This window comes from Stegostoma tigrinum, chromosome 7, assembly GCF_030684315.1.
Source record: "Stegostoma tigrinum isolate sSteTig4 chromosome 7, sSteTig4.hap1, whole genome shotgun sequence".
In the NCBI taxonomy this organism is placed as follows: domain Eukaryota; kingdom Metazoa; phylum Chordata; class Chondrichthyes; order Orectolobiformes; family Stegostomatidae; genus Stegostoma; species Stegostoma tigrinum.
In genome coordinates, this window is record NC_081360.1 from 100,398,330 (window position 1) to 100,417,421 (window position 19,092).

At 41.4% G+C, this 19,092-nt stretch overlaps 1 protein-coding gene across 3 annotated transcripts in view; it reads right to left on the bottom strand.

Moving 5' to 3' along the window:
* The window catches only part of cfap65 (cilia and flagella associated protein 65), a 168,231-nt gene that overhangs the window by 114,032 nt on the left and 35,107 nt on the right, over positions 1 to 19,092 (bottom strand). For all 3 annotated transcript variants that reach the window (XM_048534726.2, XM_059647681.1, XM_059647680.1), the window contains 5 exons: positions 15,997 to 16,099; positions 12,607 to 12,773; positions 10,395 to 10,591; positions 8,653 to 8,798; positions 4,203 to 4,425 (listed from right to left, as the gene is read on the bottom strand). In XM_048534726.2, the coding sequence (XP_048390683.2) occupies positions 4,203 to 4,425; positions 8,653 to 8,798; positions 10,395 to 10,591; positions 12,607 to 12,773; positions 15,997 to 16,099 (836 nt within the window). The remainder of the gene's footprint in view (positions 1 to 4,202; positions 4,426 to 8,652; positions 8,799 to 10,394; positions 10,592 to 12,606; positions 12,774 to 15,996; positions 16,100 to 19,092) is intronic.

Here is a 19,092-nt window from a genome sequence, read left to right on the forward strand (position 1 = left end):
ATCTGCTCTGTCATTCAATGAAATCACAGCTGATCCGACAATCCTCAACTCTACCTCTCTGTATCTACTTTGTCAAGCTCCCTAAAAACCTTATATTTTTCAGTAAAGTCACCTCTCATTCTTCGAAACTCCAACAAGTACAAACCCAACTTACTCAACTTCTTCTTACAAGAAAAACCCTCCATACTTGGTATCAACCTAGTGATCTTAGTGAGCCAATGAAGTGTTCAGGAAGTTGAGGTTTTTTGAGATAGTAGATAGGGAGAAACTACTTTCTGTTACCAGGAAGTTTAATAACTGGAAACTTTAAGGTAATTAGTAAAAGAAGATTGAAAAATTAGAAGTGTTTTACATATTGAGTCGGTATGCATTGGAACGCACTGCCTGAAAGGGTGGGAAGAAGCAACTTCAACAGTTCCCTTCCCAAAAGAGAATATATAAATGTGAAATTTGACCAGCCATGATAGAATGAAAGACTTGTATTTGCAATTTTGCTCTCAAATCCAGATTATGTTTTACACAGCAAAAGCAAAGCTTGAACAACAAATATTTGTTCATTTGTAAATACATCTATAGCCATACACAACTTTTATCTCTCCACCCTCGTTCTGCCCCTTCCATCCCTCTTAGCCCATAGGACATGTTTCCAACCCTCCACTTTCTTTGTTCAACAAGTGGCATTCAATTCTTCACTCAATAATGGCCCAAATCTAAGGAACTCGTTCTAGAACAGAGAACATAGAACAGTACAGCACAGAACAGGCCCTTCAGCCCACAATGTTGTGCCGACCATTGATCCTCATGTATGCACCCTCAAATTTCTGTGACCATATGCATGTCCATGCGTGTCTCTTCAGAATACACTGAAGATTCTTTTATAATTCAGCTACCAGAATGGCTAAGTGGGCCAACATTTACTACTTTTCTGTAATTTCCTTCAAAAGATGATGGTAAGCCATTTTCGTGAACTGGTGCAGTCCACTGGGTGGTGGTGGTTGTAAGTTTGAAAAGTGTTGAAGTAGATTTGGTAATTGTAACAAAGACTACAATAGCATAGTGATTATGTGACTGGATTTATAATCCAGGAGACCTAAATTCAACTCCTACTTTGGCAGGGGCAGAATTTAAATTTAGTTAAGTAAATCAAAAAAGGAAAAACAAACTTGTGAAAATCCATCCAAGTGATTAATGTTTTTTTAAAAATAGTCACTTTGCAGTAAATAACTTGAACATTGCTGAAAAAAGATAAATTGTGTCTTTTACTCATCAGGACATTTGCAAGAAGTACCAATGTGAAGGGAACAGCATTTTGATATTCTATGAGAACAGCAAGTAGATGACAAATAGTAGACAAATGGATTTGATTGGCAGAGGCATTGTCACAAATAATGCGCTAATTAGATGATGACTGATAGTTAACAGGCAAGTTTTGATTAAATTTAAACTAAAGTGGTTAATTCTGATTGGTTCAATCCTCAGGACAATGCCTTTAGCAATGAATATCAGCTATCTTGTTAGAACAGGTGTAATGTGTACATGTTTTTTTCTGTCTGCAGAGAACGACGACTTCTGTTTTAATAGATTTAACTTCCAGGAAGTACAAATGCACCAAACTGTTGGTCAGACTCAATCTTAAACTGGTAGTGCAATTGATATTCTTGGCACACTCAGGAGGATTATTTAACATCTCCATCCAATTGTGGAATCAAATCTAATGTTTGACACTGTACGTTGGTTTTGTAAGCACAAGCTAGTTGGGAGGGTATTTTGCCATCCTCACCAGCTCCAGCCTATATACGACTTCAAGATTGACAGCAGTACGGATGACTCGTAATTGCTCTCTGAATTGGCCTAGCAAGATATCCAGTTGCTAATCAGCCAGTGAAGAAGGTAGGGAGAGATAATGGGAACTGCTGGAGAATCCAAGATAATAAAATGTGAAGCTGGATGAACACAGCAGGCCAAGCAGCATCTCAGGAGCACAAAAGCTGACGTTTCGGGCCTAGACCCTTCATCAGAGAGGGGGATGGGGGGAGGGTTCTGGAATAAATAGGGAGAGAGGGGGAGGCAGACCGAAGATGGAGAGAAAAGAAGATAGGTGGGGAGGTAGGGAGGGGATAGGTCAGTCCAGGGAAGACGGACAGGTCAAGGAGGTGGGATGAGGTTAGTAGGTAGGAAATGGGAGGTGCGACTTGAGGTGGGAGGAAGGGATGGGTGAGAGGAAGAACAGGTTAGGGAGGCAGAGACAGGCTGGGCTGGTTTTGGGATATATTGGGGGGAGGGGATTAGCTGGGCTGGTTTTGGGATGCGGTGGGGGAAGGGGAGATTTTGAAGCTGGTGAAGTCCACATTGATACCATTAGGCTGCAGGGTTCCCAAGCGGAATATGAGTTGCTGTTCCTGCAACCTTCGGGTGGCATCATTGTGGCACTGCAGGAGGCCCTTGATGGACATGTCGTCTAAAGAATGGGAGGGGGAGTTAAAATGGTTCGCGACTGGGAGGTGCAGTTGTTTATTGCGAACCGAGCGGAGGTGTTCTGCAAAGCGGTCCCCAAGCCTCCGCTTGGTTTCCACAATGTAGAGGTAGCCACACCGGGTACAATGGATACAGTGTACTACATTGGCAGATGTGCAGGTGAACCTCTGCTTAATATGGAAAGTCATCTTGGGGCCTGGGATAGGGGTGAGGGAGGTGGTGTGGGGGCAAATGTAGCACTTGCCTGCGGTTGCAGGGGAAGGTGCCGGGTGTGGTGCGGTTGGAGGGGAGTGTGGAGCGAACAAGGGAGTCACGGAGAGAATGGTCTCTCCGGAAGGCAGACAAGGGTGGGGATGGAAAAATGTGGTGGGGGTTGGATTGAGGATGGCGGAAGTGTCGGAGGATGATGCTTTGTATCCGGAGGTTGGTGGGGTGGTGTGTGAGAACGAGGGGGATCCTCTTGGGACGGTTGTGGCGGGGGCGGGGTGTGAGGGATGTGTTGCGGGAAATGCGGGAGACGAGGTCAAGGGCGTTCTCAACCACTGCGGGGGGAAAGTTGCGGTACTTGAAGAACTTGGACATCTGGGATGTGCGGGAGTGGAATGCCTCATCCTGGGAGCAGATGCGGCGGAGGCGGAGGAATTGGGAATAGGGGATGGAATTCCCTCTTCCGCACCTACACAGGCCCCAAACCCCACCTCTTCCTCCGTTACATTGATGACTGTATCGGCGCCACCTCTTGCTCCCCAGAAGAGCTCGAACAGTTCATCCACTTCACCAACACCTTCCACCCCAACCTCAAGTTCATCTCCAACACATCCCTCGCCTTCCCGGACCTCTCAGTCTCCATCTCAGGTAACCAGCTAGAAACTGATGTCCATTTCAAGCCCACTGACTCCCACAGCTACCTAGAATACACCTCCTCCCACCCATCAATGTGGACTTCACCAGCTTCAAAATCTCCCCTTCCCCTACCGCATTCCAAAACCAGCCCAGTTCGTCCCGTCCCCCCACTGCATCACACAACCAGCCCAGGTCAACCCCTCCCCCCACTGCATCCCAAAACCAGCCCAGCCTGTCTCTGATGAAGGGTCTAGGCCCGAAAGGAAATGTCGGGGTACAGGATGTGTCGAGGTGAGATGCTCTTTGGAGAGTTGGCGTGGACTCGATGGGCCGAATTCCTTGCTTCCATACTGTAGGGATTCAATGATTCAATGACAATATTTACGCTCTGCATCCTGCCATTCCTCTCCACCTAACCCTATTAACATAAATTTGAATTCCTCTTCCCCTTCTCATGTCTACTTTGAAGGATAGCATTTCCAGCTGTTCTTCTTCCTTCACTGTGTAACAGTAGTCCATAACAGATTTAGGTGGTGACAACATGTTCATGAACTTTGGAGATGGGATAATAGTTTGCAAGGGCAGTGGTCAAGGGACAGATGTTTGAGTAGAAGGCTAATGATAACAGGTTTAAAGGAGACAAGGATGGCACCTGGAGAGAGTCAGCTGGATCAGTTAAAGGGGATGGGGATGAGGGAGAGAGGGGACTTTGGTGATTGAGGGTCCAAAGGGTGGATGTCAGGCATGGCATGAGGGAAGATAGGAGAGGAAGTAGAGAAAAATGCAAGATCATGGCTTGGGCAGTACAGGAGCTTTATAGGACATCTTATTAGAAATTTTATATTGTTTCAGCTTGGCTTTATCATGTTGGAAATAATTTGTACCTTTGCATGATCCAATCGTCTTCAGCACGGATGTAGAGCTGTTGTTGGGCCGCACCACATGAAAGTAATCGACACTTTGAGTACCAACAGTCTGAGGAGTGAACATAATGGGGATCTGGTAGCTGCTGCTGGCTTGAACGGTGCCCTCTCTGACCTCACAAACAAATTCCGAGTTGAGTGGTGCAGGGGGCTGGTTATGCATGATTTGAAACGAACTGCTCACCTGGAAATGCAAGGCAAATACAAAGCACCTAAAAAACACTGGCAAAAGAGATTTCAAAGTCAAATTTATACTATATGAATGTCTCACTACTGGTAATATAATCTCAACAACTGAACTCAATCCTGGGCTAATGAAACGAAAGCATCTCTCCAGTATCCAGCTTTCAGAGTTCTGTGTCAATTCATTGAGCAAGTCTTGGCTTGCAAGTTAAAATGCTCTAAGTAATGCTCCAATTAATTTGGTCATTTCACTGAGTCAAGGAAGCAGGACTCATGGATGAAACCAGAACTAGGGGTCATCAATAGAGGAAAGTGACTAGTAAATGCTTTACTGAGAAAGTGGTTATATTAAGGAATTGGTTACTAATAACAGTAATTCAGATGAAAGGTATAAAGATACAATTAAGAGGAAGATAGGCAAGTACAAGAGGGAGAAAGTGATGGAGGGAGATGACGGAGTTGGAGATGGGTCACTTAGAGCATAAATACCTGATATATATTAGATAGGCTAAATATCCTATGTCTATACTTTAAAATGGATGTAATTTTACACAGAAATCATTCAAACCCCTATGCTTGCTTCACCATACAATTGTATTATAGCTGATCAGTACCTTGAATTCATTTATTTTGTGCCAAATCCCTTGACACTCTTAACCAAAATAAAACTTCTTCTCCATCTTAAAAGCTCCAAACCCTCCTCACTCCTACATTCTTGGACATTTGGAGAAACTGCTTTCTGAGTTTCCACTCCTCTATGTTCAAGAAAGTGTTTCTGATTTTGTGCCTGAGTGGCCTGGCTTTAATTTCAATACTGTGTTCCCTTGTTCTGGATAAAAGAACAATTTCTCTTTTTAAATTTTGAACAGTTCACTAAGAAACAAAATGTGTGCAATCATGTTGCTCAGATGTGCTCTAAACGCGACCAACTAACAGTAAGGATGTAGAAGAACAAATCTACAGGGAAATTGCAGAGATATTCCAACAACATGGAATGGTATTTCCAAACGAACCTAAGGAACAGCGAAGTATTTTGAAATCAGGATGGTCTGTAGCTTGGAGGTGAACTTGCAGCTGGTGGTGTTCCCATGTAACTACTGGCCTTGTCCTTCTAGATGGCAGTGGTTGTGGGCTTGGAAGATGCTATCTACAGAGTCTCGGCAAATTTCTACAATGCATTTTGTAAATAATACACACTACTGCTACTGGGCGTCGGTCGTGGAGGGAGCGGATATTTGAGGATGTGATGATAAACAAGGGGGATGTTCTATACTGGATGGCGTCAGGTTCCTTGAGCGTTTTTGGACCTGGACTCATCCAGGCAAGTGGTGAGTGTTCCATCACACTCCTAACTTGTGCCTTAGTGCCGATAGAGTATTTTTAAAGTCAGCCAAATTTACACAACATAAGGTAAGAAGCAGAAATGCAATAATGCTTTTATGCTCTTTACCCACAGCCCTGAAAATGATTCCTCAAGATTATCTATTTTAACAAGGTTGGTTAAGAAACAAATATTGTTTCTGGACAGCCAATAGTGCAAGAGAGATCTTGGTTTGCCACTTCAGCTTACAGAAAGGGTCTCTATGCAGCACCTACACTGTATTGCACTATGCCAGATAATAACAGAGGACTCACACAATACAGTAAATCAAACAGCATAACTTTTTCTTCAGTGAAAGAGCAAAGTAGGATTTCAATTGTTACATCAAATTACATAGCATTTAAAAAGTACAAGCACATCTTTAACAAAGTAGGTTATTTCACTTTTGTAGTAAAGTTATTGCTTTTTCAATAAGGAATTTCATGGAGGTTAATTACAGAATTTCAAGATGCAGTTTTGTAAAAGGCTGCAGTGACCCAAACATGCCAGTTGGTGGCACTCTTGACTGCTGAGAGCCATTGTTCATGCTTAACAGTGATGCTACAATAACAAAGTCACCTTCTAATTTAATGATTTAAGAGGGGATAGGACACAAGGATGGAGGATGAGAGTAAAGGACATGGGGACTGCACTGAAGACCAGGAAAGTTTATAATTTGGATTTAAGGGCACCTCACCACTGCTTATTCGTTTCTGTTGCAGGTTCTGAGTCAGAGGGCTGTGGATTTGTACTTCCCAAACTAGGCTTACACTACTGCTACACAGCATTGGGATAAACATCACACAGAGTAACCTTCCTTTAACTGAGAGGGAGAAAGTGTTCAAAGTTTATGCTGACAGGATTAGGTGAAGAGGGAATAACAGATCGTGCATGTGGTGCATAAATACCAACACAGACCTGTTGGGCAGAATGGCCCATTTCTGAATGGTAAATTCTATGCAACTCAATCAAGTGAGTTTGGGCAATGATAGGCTACTTTGTAGCGGTGAAGTATTTTGGAAGAGCCGCCCTTATTGATAATCTTGCTGACAAATTAAGTGTTCCATCTGACCTGGAACAGCTTGAAGTGTATGTGTTGAGGGAATTCAGTGAAGTATGCTTTATGGGATATTGTGCTACAATAGAGGCTTTATTCCTTGCCTACTTTCAGCATGAAAGTAGGGACAGTATTATAAAAGGACAAACACTTATTGAAATATTCTGAGATAGTAGGAACTGTGGTAAATCTGAGATAACAAGGTGTGGAGCTGGATGAACACAGCAGGCCAAGCAGCATCAGAGGAGCAGGAAGGCTGACGTTTTGGGCCTAGACCCTTCAAATTTTAACCCCACTGCGAAGTCTCTTCTAAAGAAGGGTTGAGAATGTCAGCTTTGCTACTCCTCTGGTGCTGCTTGGCCTGCTGTGTTCATCCAGCTCCACACCTTGTTATCTTTGAAATATTGTGAGGTTGCTTTATTTAAATTTTTTTGTTATCCTGTTTTATCTCCCTTGCTGCAACAGATTTTTTGGTGGGACAGTATACAGGCAGCTTGACTCTACATCCAACCTAATGTCTGCTTGGCCTGACTGATAGTACATAATGAATGCACAAATCATAGAACAGAAGACAATTAAGCTCATCAAGGCCAGGTCTTTGAAAGAGCTACTCAATTAATCTCACCCTCCTGCTCCTTCCCCACAGTCCTCAAAATGATTTATCAATCTTTTTTATTATTCATTCACGGGATGAGGGTGTCACTGGCCAGGCAGCATTTCTTGCCCATCCCTAGTTGTCCAGAATAAGGGTCTAATCTCAAATTTGGAACAAAGTCCAGAAGAATTTCTTCATGAAAAGAATGGTAGAAATCTGGAACTCTGTCCCCAAAAAAGTCATTAAGACTGAGTATCAGAGTTAAATTTCAAAACTGAGTTCTGTAGATTTTTGCTAGGTAAGCAAACTGAGGTGAGCAGGCAGAATTAAGGTACAGATCAGAGATAATGAGAACTGCAGATGCTGGAGAATCAGAGATAACAAAGTATGGAGCTGGATGAACACAGCAGGCCAAGCAGCATCTCTGAATTGCCATCATTAGACTCTTAATTTCAGATTTTTATCACATTCAGAATTCCACCAGCTGCCATGGCAGGATTTGAACCGGGGTTTACAGAACATTACCTGGGTCACTGGGTTACAGACCATGATAATACCAACGGGCTATTGCCTCCCCCGTGTTCATTCACTTCTCTTTAGACGGTTGATATCCAATTCTGTTTCCATTGCCCCTTCCAGAATTGCATTTATAACAGCTCACTGCCTAAAAGGTTTTGCACCTATACTTTAATGGGATGTACTTGATGAGACAGTGGCAAGAAAGAGCAATACATCCTATCGAGGACACACTACATTTGGTTTTGAATTTTTGAGATTGGAATTGAGTACGCATTGTAGGAAAGCATTCCATTCTCCAGCATGGGTATCCCTCTTCTGCACTGGCAAAAGGAATTACCATTTAAGATGATGTGTCTTGCACATCTCCAATTTCATCACACGACCAATGACAGATGTGCCTTCAATATGTAGGCACTAATCTCTCCAAAATTCACGGTCTGTCTACGTAAGACAGATCTTCAAACAAAGAATTTTGACCACCTGTCCCCATGTGCTTATGTCTTTGTAACTGTTTGATAATGATCTGCGAACCACTTTGGAATATTTTATTACACTATAGACATGTTATAAGCTCAAACTGACTGGTGTTCAGAAAAATGCCGCAACTCCACCAAGAGTGCTCAAACAGCAAAGCTGAAGCAGATCAAAACCTTTTGCCCACTTGCCTCTTGCCAAATCTACTGCCCGAAATACTCACCACTGAGAAGTTATGAATCTCCATAAACTTCATAACTGTGCTGCCAACAGCAACATGTCCAAAGTTTAGGATGCTCTGTGTATCCTCCTGTGAGGATGTCTGTGATTCTTCATTTAGTGTACTCACTAACAGATGAGGGTATTTGGCTGTGGAGCAGAATAACATGATTAGAACAACAATTTCCACCCCCCCCCCCCCCCCCCGCCCCCCGGCCAAACAAAAAGGTCGGCTGTGAACAGCAAAACAGAGTTAATGTTTCAAGTCTGATATGTCTCTTCTTCAGAAATCTGCCTTATTAAAAGTATTAGCAATTACTTAGGATGTTTCTTGCACATCTTCCAATTTCTATCATTGGCAGGGGAGCCTTCAACTGCATAGGCTGTACAGTCTCCACAGTTGCTGTCAGATCTGCTGAGTTTTTCAAGCACTTATTGCTTTTATTTCAGATCTGTAACATCCACAGTATTTTGCTTAAAATTGAGAGGTCTGCATCATCCATGACTAAATTGCAAAGTAAAGGATCATATCGCCCTGAAAGAAACAGTGCACAAACCTGCAAAGGTTAGAGGCAGTTCAAGATAGTGGATAGATTTTAGGAACCAGCAAGAAATGATTAACAATTAGGAGAAACTAAAGATAACTAAACAGTTCCAACAAGTTTTTAAATAGGAAGAGAAGAACTAAAAGTAATGCTGCTCCTCCAGAGAATAAATCTGGGGAATTGATAATGGAAAAAAGGAAATGGCAGAGTGTGGGAATAGGGAATTTGTGCTTTTCTCACTGTAGAAAACTTTTTAAAATTCCTAAAGACACTTGAAAAATCAAGAGGCAAAAAGGAGGGAAAAACTTAATCTTTATCAACAAGAAAAGGTGCTGCAAAAATGATTGGACCTAAAATTGGTGGCCTGTTTCATAGGGTTTTAAAAGAAGTGGCTGCAGTGATATTAAATGTATTGACTATAATTTTCCAAAATCCCTTTGCATCTAGAAGGGTCCCAATAGACTGGAGACTGGCTAATGTAGCAACTTTATCAATAAGGGAGGAAGACAGAAAGCAGGCCAACTGGCCTGTTGTTTTCTAACATTTGCAATCATCTAATTTCTAGAATCCATTATTAAGAACGTTATAGCAGGATACTTATCAACTCCTAGTGGGCTTAGGCAGATGCAACAATGCTATTAAAGAGGGTTTTCTTTTTCAAAATAACTAATTTATTAGAACTAGAATTTTTTCAGGAAGTAACAAGCAAAATGGATGAAGAGGAAACCTGAGGATGTGGTGATTGTCAGAGGGTAATGTACAAAGGATATATGGTGTGGAGGATAACATCTCACCCACCATCAACACACAGTGGCAGCATTGCATTTCATCTAAAAGCTCACTGCAGCAGCTCACCAAGCAACTTCCAAATCCACAACCTCTACCACTAGAAGGACAAGGTCAACAAACACTATCCGGGCTTGAAACTAGATCGCGGCTGTGTAACTGAGTCAACATGCCGGAACTCCCCCCCCCTCCAACAGCAATGGTGTATCTGCAGCGATTCAAAATGGTGGCTTATCACCACTTTGTCAAAGCCAATTGGAGATGGGCAACAAGTAATGTCTTTGTTAGCAATGTTCGCATCACATGAGAAAATCAAAAAGAAGTAGGCATTGTTGTTGTGAAAGGCTTGATATAAATGCAAGTCCTTTGTGTTTCTTCGTTACAGAGTTTGAATATCAATAAAATTAATTCTCACCTGTTGCTTCCAGCTTTAAATATTTCTCACTTTCATCATCTCCAAATTTGCAGATAGCAATTGCATCAAATATATTAGGGGTCTCTGGTTTGAACTGAACCTTAATCTTGTAATCATCCCACGGTGGAAGTATGCCATTAGATGGCACTAAAACGAAAGGACTGGGCACTTCAAAATGGAAGCGTGTGTGCAGCTGACTGTAGAGATAATTAACAATGACAGCATTAACAGCAACAACAGCTACACGTATCTCTATATCAGGCCTTTAACACAGTAAAACATCCCTGAAGTGTTTTGATAGTGTATTTATGAAATAAAACTTGACACTTGAAGTGATACTAATGCAGGAGACCTAAAACTTGGTCAAAAGTAGGAGATTTTAAGTATACCTTGAATGAAGTAAGTTTTAGTAACAGAATTTCAAAGCTGGGCTTGTGTACAGCAGAAAGTACAACCAGAGATGTAAGAAAAGTAAGTCAGGAATTTAGAAGCAGAAATGGATACAGTTCTCACTGGATTCCTCACCGTCTGAAAGAAGTTAGAGAGGAGGCAAGGCTGTGGGGGGATTTGAACACGGAGATGAGAATCTTCACATTGACGAGCATAACCACACCATTTGGTGAGTTTCATTTCAGATTGCTGGTTTTTAATTCATTTAAAATGAATCATCTTTACACTCATTAAGAATTAGCGGAAAACATTTCCAAGTTACAAAACGTGACATTTCAGCAATTTAGCCCATCGAGTCCACACCAACTCTCCGAACATTGTGAGATGCTTGGATGCCTCTTCTTGTGGTATTTGCCAGAATCTGCCTAGTGGCTAGTTTAGAAGATATTGAGTACTTCCCTATTTGGCTAAACACTCATCTACTGATTAACATTGGATGGATTTCTCTTTCCACAGCATTATTAAAATGTGTCAATCAACATACAGTCTCATGGAAACAGAAAACGTTGCAGAAACTCAGCTGGTCTGGCAGCATCTGTGGAGAGAGAAAAACAGAATTAACATTTTGAGCTTGACATGACACTTATTCGGAAAGGCCCCTCTGTCCGTCTTTGTTGTATTAATAACATCTAGTCTGGGCTGCTGCCATTAGTTGATTTTCTTACTACATTTCCTGTTTTCCTCTACTTTTCCTCTCTATAATGTTTCACAATTTCAACAGTGTCTGTACTTTGAGATTCAGGCTCTCACTCGCTTACTCCTCCGATTACCACTCAGTTCTGCCTCCTTATCTACCTAATTTACTTATTTTTAGGAGCATCAAGTTTCTCAGGACTGCAAATTATCTACTCTGATTTCTCGTCTGTCGTGAATTGGATCCTCTTTCAGATGAGCACATTCTCAGTCTTCTTCTAATCAGTAACAAATCAAGAATCAATGAGTAGATACATTCCTGCATTTCTGGGTACATTTATTGAATTTTGTGTAAGTCACTATTTTTTGATTTGATTTGATTTATTATGGTCACATATACCTAGGTACAATAAAATGTTTTGTTTTGCACATAGCACAGGCATACCGTACAATACAAAATATGCCTCCAATGTATCAATAATTTTCACATATGTAGCTTTAACCTCATTAATCCCCAGGGAAACCTGGACATAATCCACATAGTCGATCATTATGTACAAGTGTATTCACCTGTGCACAATCTGGCATTGCTGTAAGACCCAATGTGAAATCAAATGAATCTCCTGTACCACTTTGATCAGCCTTATTGAACCTTGTGCTTACTCAAAGCACTCCAACGGAAGTAGATATTTTCCTATCACCATCTTTTCTCAGCACTGCCATCATATATAATTATATTGTTGCACTGCAGCTGTTCCCTCATCACATGAGTACATGCCATTTTCTCCCAATATATCACAGATAGTCACTGCTAATTCTCGATAGGGCTTAGTCTCTCATACTTCAATATACAACAGGGGAAACTAAGATAAGGGGACGTTTCCTGAATGTTTGAGGCGGAGAATTCAGGAAACACATATTTAAGCACAGGGTAGTAGAAGTGTAGAACTCCCTCCCAAAATAAAAATCTCCATTTATCATTTCAAATCTGAGATTAGTAATTTTTTTTCCTAGATGAGTAAATAAATGAAACTAGGGGTTTAAGACAGATAGTCATGACCCAACCCCTCATGGAAAGGGGGAACAGACTTGAATGCAATGTCCTGTTCATATGGTGTTTCAGCCTTACCTATTGTTATGCATGTAAAATGTGACCTCTGACTTTTCGTAGACTCCACATGGTGGCATGCACAGCCAATCAGGTATCTCCACATCATGGGAGGGCAGAGCAGCACGCAGCTGAATAGTAAATGTCCCACTTTTCATCTCAAACACAATGTGATCCTCATAATCTTTCTGTAAGGAGACAAAAATCAAGGACAAAGTATCTCACTGAAGCAGAGGGAGGCATGTATATGATTGGATCTTCACCTTAGTGCAATAACATGATGTTATGTTACTTGGCAAGTGAGTTAGAGGCATGTAGTCAAACTTTAACACAGCAGCTAAGGAATTCAAATGTAGTTAATAACATAAATATAGAAAAAAAAAGTATTCCTGGATTTTTGCCAAATTGTGCAAACAAAGGAGACCTCTGGTAGTCACCCAATCTGATATTCATATCCACTTTTACACTTCAAGCACATTTTGGTGTCATGGGAAAAGGCCTTTGACCACACTTCTGTTATTACTGGCTCCATTGTGTGAGTGGCATTTCAAACACCTTGATGGAGTCTTCTACAGCCACATGTGGTTCACTACACTTCAGTGTCAACAGCCACAAGTGTGGAGGTCCTAGCCCCAATACAACACTGAAATAGAACAGTTTCTGGAATTCTGTAATAGAGAATCTGGTCTTACAGTCTCAATAGTTCCACGTTTTGAGTTATATTGGTTGGTTTTGACAATTGAGTGCATCAATGCTTGACAGAGCGTCTAAAGGAAATATCTGTAAGAGATGATGTTCTCAGCATGACAATTTTACACTGTTTTTAAAGATTTTCGATGAGAGATGTCATGTTTGTTAATTGTTTATGTTATTTGTTTGTGGTTACAATTGTATGGCTGCTTCAGAGGATTAACATACGCATGGCACGGACATCCAGAACCAGAGGTCAGTGCTGTGATTGGCAGACTGACACCAATTACCATTGGCAGAACCTTGGAGTGGCTACACAGCCACAGCTGAGATGGTGCGTTGCTGAGGAGTGAGGGCTTGTCTGCCTTTGTGGTTATTTTGGGCCTACCACCTCTTGGGCAGGCCCGATTCCCTCCTATCCCACCTGCACAGGACAGGAGTTTCTCCAACTTGAATGAAGCAAACATTAAACTGACTGACAACTTTAACCAGTTAATTAGTGTCCTTTTGAAAAGGAGATCTGCCATCCTTACCCAGTCTAGCCTACATGTGAGAATCCATACAAACATCAATGCAGTTGACTCTTAACTGGCCTCTGAAATGGCCAAGCAAGACCCTCAATTTTATTTATAATAGCAGCATGAATAACTAAAACACAAATATTACACATCTCTAAGGAGGGACTTGACAGGGTGAATGCTGAATGAGCATTTCTTCTAGGGAGAAAGACTAAAGTAAGGGACACAGATTAAAAATAAGGTGTCTCCAATATAAGACAAGATGAGTATAATCTTTCTCTGAGCATTATGAGTTCTTGGAACGCTTTTCCCCAGACAGCAGAGAAGGTGGAGTCATGGGGCAAAGGGTAGATAGGTTCTTGACGAATAGGTCAAAGGGGATGCAGGAAAGTTCAGCTGAGGTGACGACCAGTGAAATCTCAGTTTTAACAAGTGACAAAGCAGTCTCAGGGGGCCAAAGAAAGAGGCTCCTCTGGTGCACTGGTAATGTTCCTACCTCTGGTCCAGGAGACCCAGGCTCATGTCCCACCTGTTCCAGAGGTATGTAAATAACATCTCTGAACAGGTTGATTAAAAAGAAATTATGAGTTTAATGAATGAAAAACATCCATCCCACTCATTATTCCTCGGGAATTATACCAAAACCTAATCTGGTCAATGCGCATTCTATTTTCTCATTTCAACCCACATCCCTTCATTCCAGACTAAATCAGAACACAAATTTTAACTTGGTTCTTTTTATGTCTACAATGAGCCTCTATCCTCTTAATGCGACATGACATGCAAAGATACTTGCAAAACAGATAAGGGAGAACCAGATGTGGGATATTTAGATTTTCAGAAAAATGTTGATAAAGTCCCACGTAAGATTAGAGTATGTGGGAATTTGGGGTAACTGGCATGGATTGAGAATTGGTTAGCAGACAGGAAACAGAAAGTAGGAATAAATAGGTGATTTTTAGAGGGGAAGGTGTTGACTAAAGGGGTATCAGAGAGATCAGTTCTTGGGCCACAGTTATTCATTGTATAGATGAGGATACCAAACATAATATATAATAAAATTTGTTGATAACACCAAACCAAGAGGAATTGAGAGTTGTAGCAGGGAAATAAAGAGTCTTCAAAGCAATTTAGACATGCTGAGTGAGTGGCAAATGTAGTAAAATGTGCAGTATTACTTAAATTCTGACAATTGGGAAATATTGATGTATCAAGGGTGTCCTTGTACATAAGTGATTACAAGTAAGGAAGCAAGCGCAGCAAGCAGTTAGGAAAGCAAATGGTCTGTTCACTTTCATTGCATAAGAATTTCAGTATAAGAACAAGGTGTCTTATTGCATCTGCACAGGGCCTTGGAGAAAGCACACCTGTAACAGTTTGGATCTCCTTCAAACCAAAACAATAGTGATATAAAGGATGTACAGCAAAGGTTCACTAGATTAATTTCTAGGATGGCAACTTTATTGTACGAGGAGTGATTGAATACGCTAGGCCTATATTCATAGAATTTAGAAGAACGAGAGGAGATCTCATTGAAACATATAAAATTATGACAAGACTAATAGAAAACCCATATCAGACTTGAAATATTGAATTTGGTTTCTCTCTCCATTGATGCTGCTAGATCTGCAGAGTTTTTCAAGCATTTCAGATTGTTTTTATTTCAGATTTCCAGATCTGCAGCATTTATTTACATTAACCATAGAATAGACTTTATTTTTCTTCTCAATTTGTATCTGGGTGTTGGAGATTAATAGGATTATACTTTCACCATGTTAAAAGGTATTCAAATTGTATTATAACAAGATAATTTATTCTATTTTATTGTCATTTCGTTTGCTCATATACTTACTAAAGCAACATCTTCAGCATTCCATGCTTATGCTTCAGTAAGAGACCACTTTGTCAAAACCAAAATAAATCAGAATATGATCTATGAAACCAAGTTTCAGTCTGGGTTCTGACTTATCCGGTAACAACATAAACTGGGATCATAACACAGGGGATATCATGCGCAAACTGACCTACTCATGTACTGTAAATTCGTTTGATTCTATGAAGATAGTCACGGACAAACTACCTACTTAGCTCAGATGTGCTGCGTAATGTGGAGAAAACCAAAGTAGGGGTGAAATTACAATATAAAATCAAAATTTAGATATGAAACAACACAAACAAAAGCAATATCATTCGGCTCCTTTACCTTCTCAAGACCACAAAAAGTGACTGGCAGAGAGTAAGAGGTCCCTGCACCCATGACCACTGACTGTGGGAACAGCGCAGTGAAGAATTCAGTGGATGGAGGCCTATAACAAAAAAAAGTCAGGTTTATAAATAACATTAACTTTGTCTTATTCTAATATTATTAGCTTACTAAAATTCACCACAGCAATAAGATGCTTTACACGGAGCCACCCAAAGAGGCATTGGGTTTCAAGGAAATTTCTAAAAGAGGTGGACAATAAGAGGTAGAGGCAGATAGGAAGGAAATTACTGAACTTAGAACCTGGATAGGTGAATGCATGTCCACACTGGTACAGTAAGGAAACTTGAGATTTTCATCAATCAGAATTAGAGCAAATGTAGAGACCTCTTATGGGTATAGGATTGGTGAAGGTTATGGAAGTAGGCAGGAGAAAAGAGAATGGAGGGATCCAAACGTAGGCAGAGTAATTTTAAAAAGTTTTAAAGGGAGCTGGAATCTAAATGAAACATTGAAGGGACTATTTTTAACCATTTGGAGCACCATCCTGTAGTAAGGATGTCAAGGTCCTAGAGAGCATGTACGAGAATAGGTAAAATGGTATCAAGCATGAGGGAGCTCTGTGACATAGACAGAAGGAGCTGGGATTTGCCCCCCATTTAATAGTGAGGGTCAAGAGGAGATTTAATGGAGTCATTCAGAATCATTAAGAGTAAACAGGAGTAACTGTTTTTAATGGCAACAAGATCAGTAACCAAAGTACATAGACTTAAAGTAACTGGTAAAATAACCAAAGGAGATAAGAATTTAATTTTTAAGCAGTGCTATCGGGACCAAATGAGTTATGACATAAAAATATATTTGTGCGGAAATAAAACAAATTTGTTTCTAAACAGACAGAAGATGCATTGTCCATGACAATATTGTTATGAGTTATCACTGCACAGCCCTTGTGCAGGCAAAGGCCCATCTTCATATTGAGGAGATCCTACATCCTGTTGTGGGCCATGACCACAATGCAAAATGGGCCAGACTTCAAACAAATCTAACAACTCCAAAGTTGTTTCAGCAACAGCAGAATCGTATTCAACCACAACTTGTAGCTTCATGGCCAACAAATCCCCATTTCTCCATTATCATGAATCTGAGAGATCACCCCAGGTTATAGAGGAGTGCATGAGGGCATGCTAGAAGCAGCACCAGACATATCTTAAAATTCAGGCAAAGGGTTGGTTCGCCAAACTAAGATAACAGAGTGTGGGGCTGTATGAACACAGCAGGCCAAGCAGCCGTGATAACGGGAACTGCAGATGCTGGAGAATCCAAGATAATAAAATGTGAGGCTGGACGAACACAGCAGGCCCAGCAGCATCTCAGGAGCACAAAAGCTGACGTTTCGGGCCTAGACCCTTCATCAGAGAGCAGCTGACTGGTTTTCATACAAACGTTTGGTCTCCCTTCTAGGTGACACTGTCAGTGTTGTCTAGCCTCTGTTGAAGTGCCTCACATTTTATTATCTTGGATTCTCCAGCATCTGTTGTTCTGTCCCGCTCTGAATTTATATGGTCCGGTCTGTCACAGCAGGCAGCCTCGTTTCTGGTTTTGTACCGTAGTGGTATGTAGATGGGGTCTATTTCAACATGTTCGTTAATTGCATCGGTGGTTGAAAACCAGGCCTCCGGGTATTCTTGTGCTTGTCTTTGTCTTGCTTGTCCTAGTACTGTAACTTTGTCCCAGTCAAATTGATGTCCTTCTATTAGGACAAAGTTACAGTACTAAGACAAATAAGACAAAGATAAGCATGTGAATTCCCGGAAACCTGATTTTCAACCACTGATGCAATTAAGAAACATACTGAAATAGACCCTATCAACATACCATTACGGTACAAAACCAGAAGCAAGATTGCCCACCATGATAGACCAGGCCATATAAATTTACAGCAGGACAGAACAACAGCGCTTCAACAGAGGTCACACAGCACTGATGATGTCACCTCAAAGAGAGATGAAATGCTGGCATGAAAACCAGTCAGCTCGGCAAACCAACCAACAACTCCAACTGCAACTGGAGGTACAGATCTTCATTAAAACATTCTTCAGGCATCAACTTGGTGAAGCTACAGCACAGGATTGCTGATATTCCAAACAACAGAAGCAGTGTACAATAAAAAGGGGCGAAGTGATTACCTTCACGAATGGATTTGATCTCTGCTCCACAGTTCTATTATATCCAGTTGTTCATTATAGTGGATTATTTAACAACCAGCAGCAGCAGCAGGAGGCTCTACAAATATCCCCAAATCAATAAACAGAAAGCTCAGTACATCATTCCAAAAGACAAGGTATTTGTATCTATCCTCAGCCTGAAGAATGGAGAGGATGACTCTCATGTCCTTCTGCTGAGATCGCCATGTTCACAGGTACCAGTCTTCAGACAATTCAATTACACTGGATACTGCAAAGGCCTTAACTGTGTCAATTCCAAATCACAACATCAGAATCTGTTCGGAGATAATGGGAACTGCAGATGCTGGAGAATCCGAGATAACGAAGTGTGGAGCTGGATGAACATAGCAGGCCAAGCAGCATCTTAGGAGCACAAAAGCTGACGTTTCGGGCCTGGACCTTTCATCAGAAAAGGGGAATGGCGAAGAGGGTTCTGAAATAAATAGGGAGAGAGGGGAGGTGGACCGAAGATGGATAGAGGAGAAGATAGGTGGAGAGGACAGTATAGGTGGGGAGGGGATAGGTCAGTCTGGGGAATACGGATAGGTTAAGGGGGCGGGATGAGGTTGGCAGGTAGGAAATGGAGGTGCAGCTTGAGGTGGAAAGAGGGGATAGGTGAGAGGAAGAACAGGTTAGGGAGGAGGGGATGAGCTGGGCTGGTTTTGGGATGCAGTGGGGGGAGGGGAGATTTTGAAGCTTGTGAAATCCACATTGATACTGTTGGGCTGCAGAATATGAGTTGCTGTTCCTGCAACCTTCGGGTGGCATCATTATGGCACTGTAGGAGGCCCAGGACGGACATGTCGTCTCACATTGTTTTATCAGAATCTGTTGCATCAGTAATAAAAACAGAAATTGCTGGAAAAGC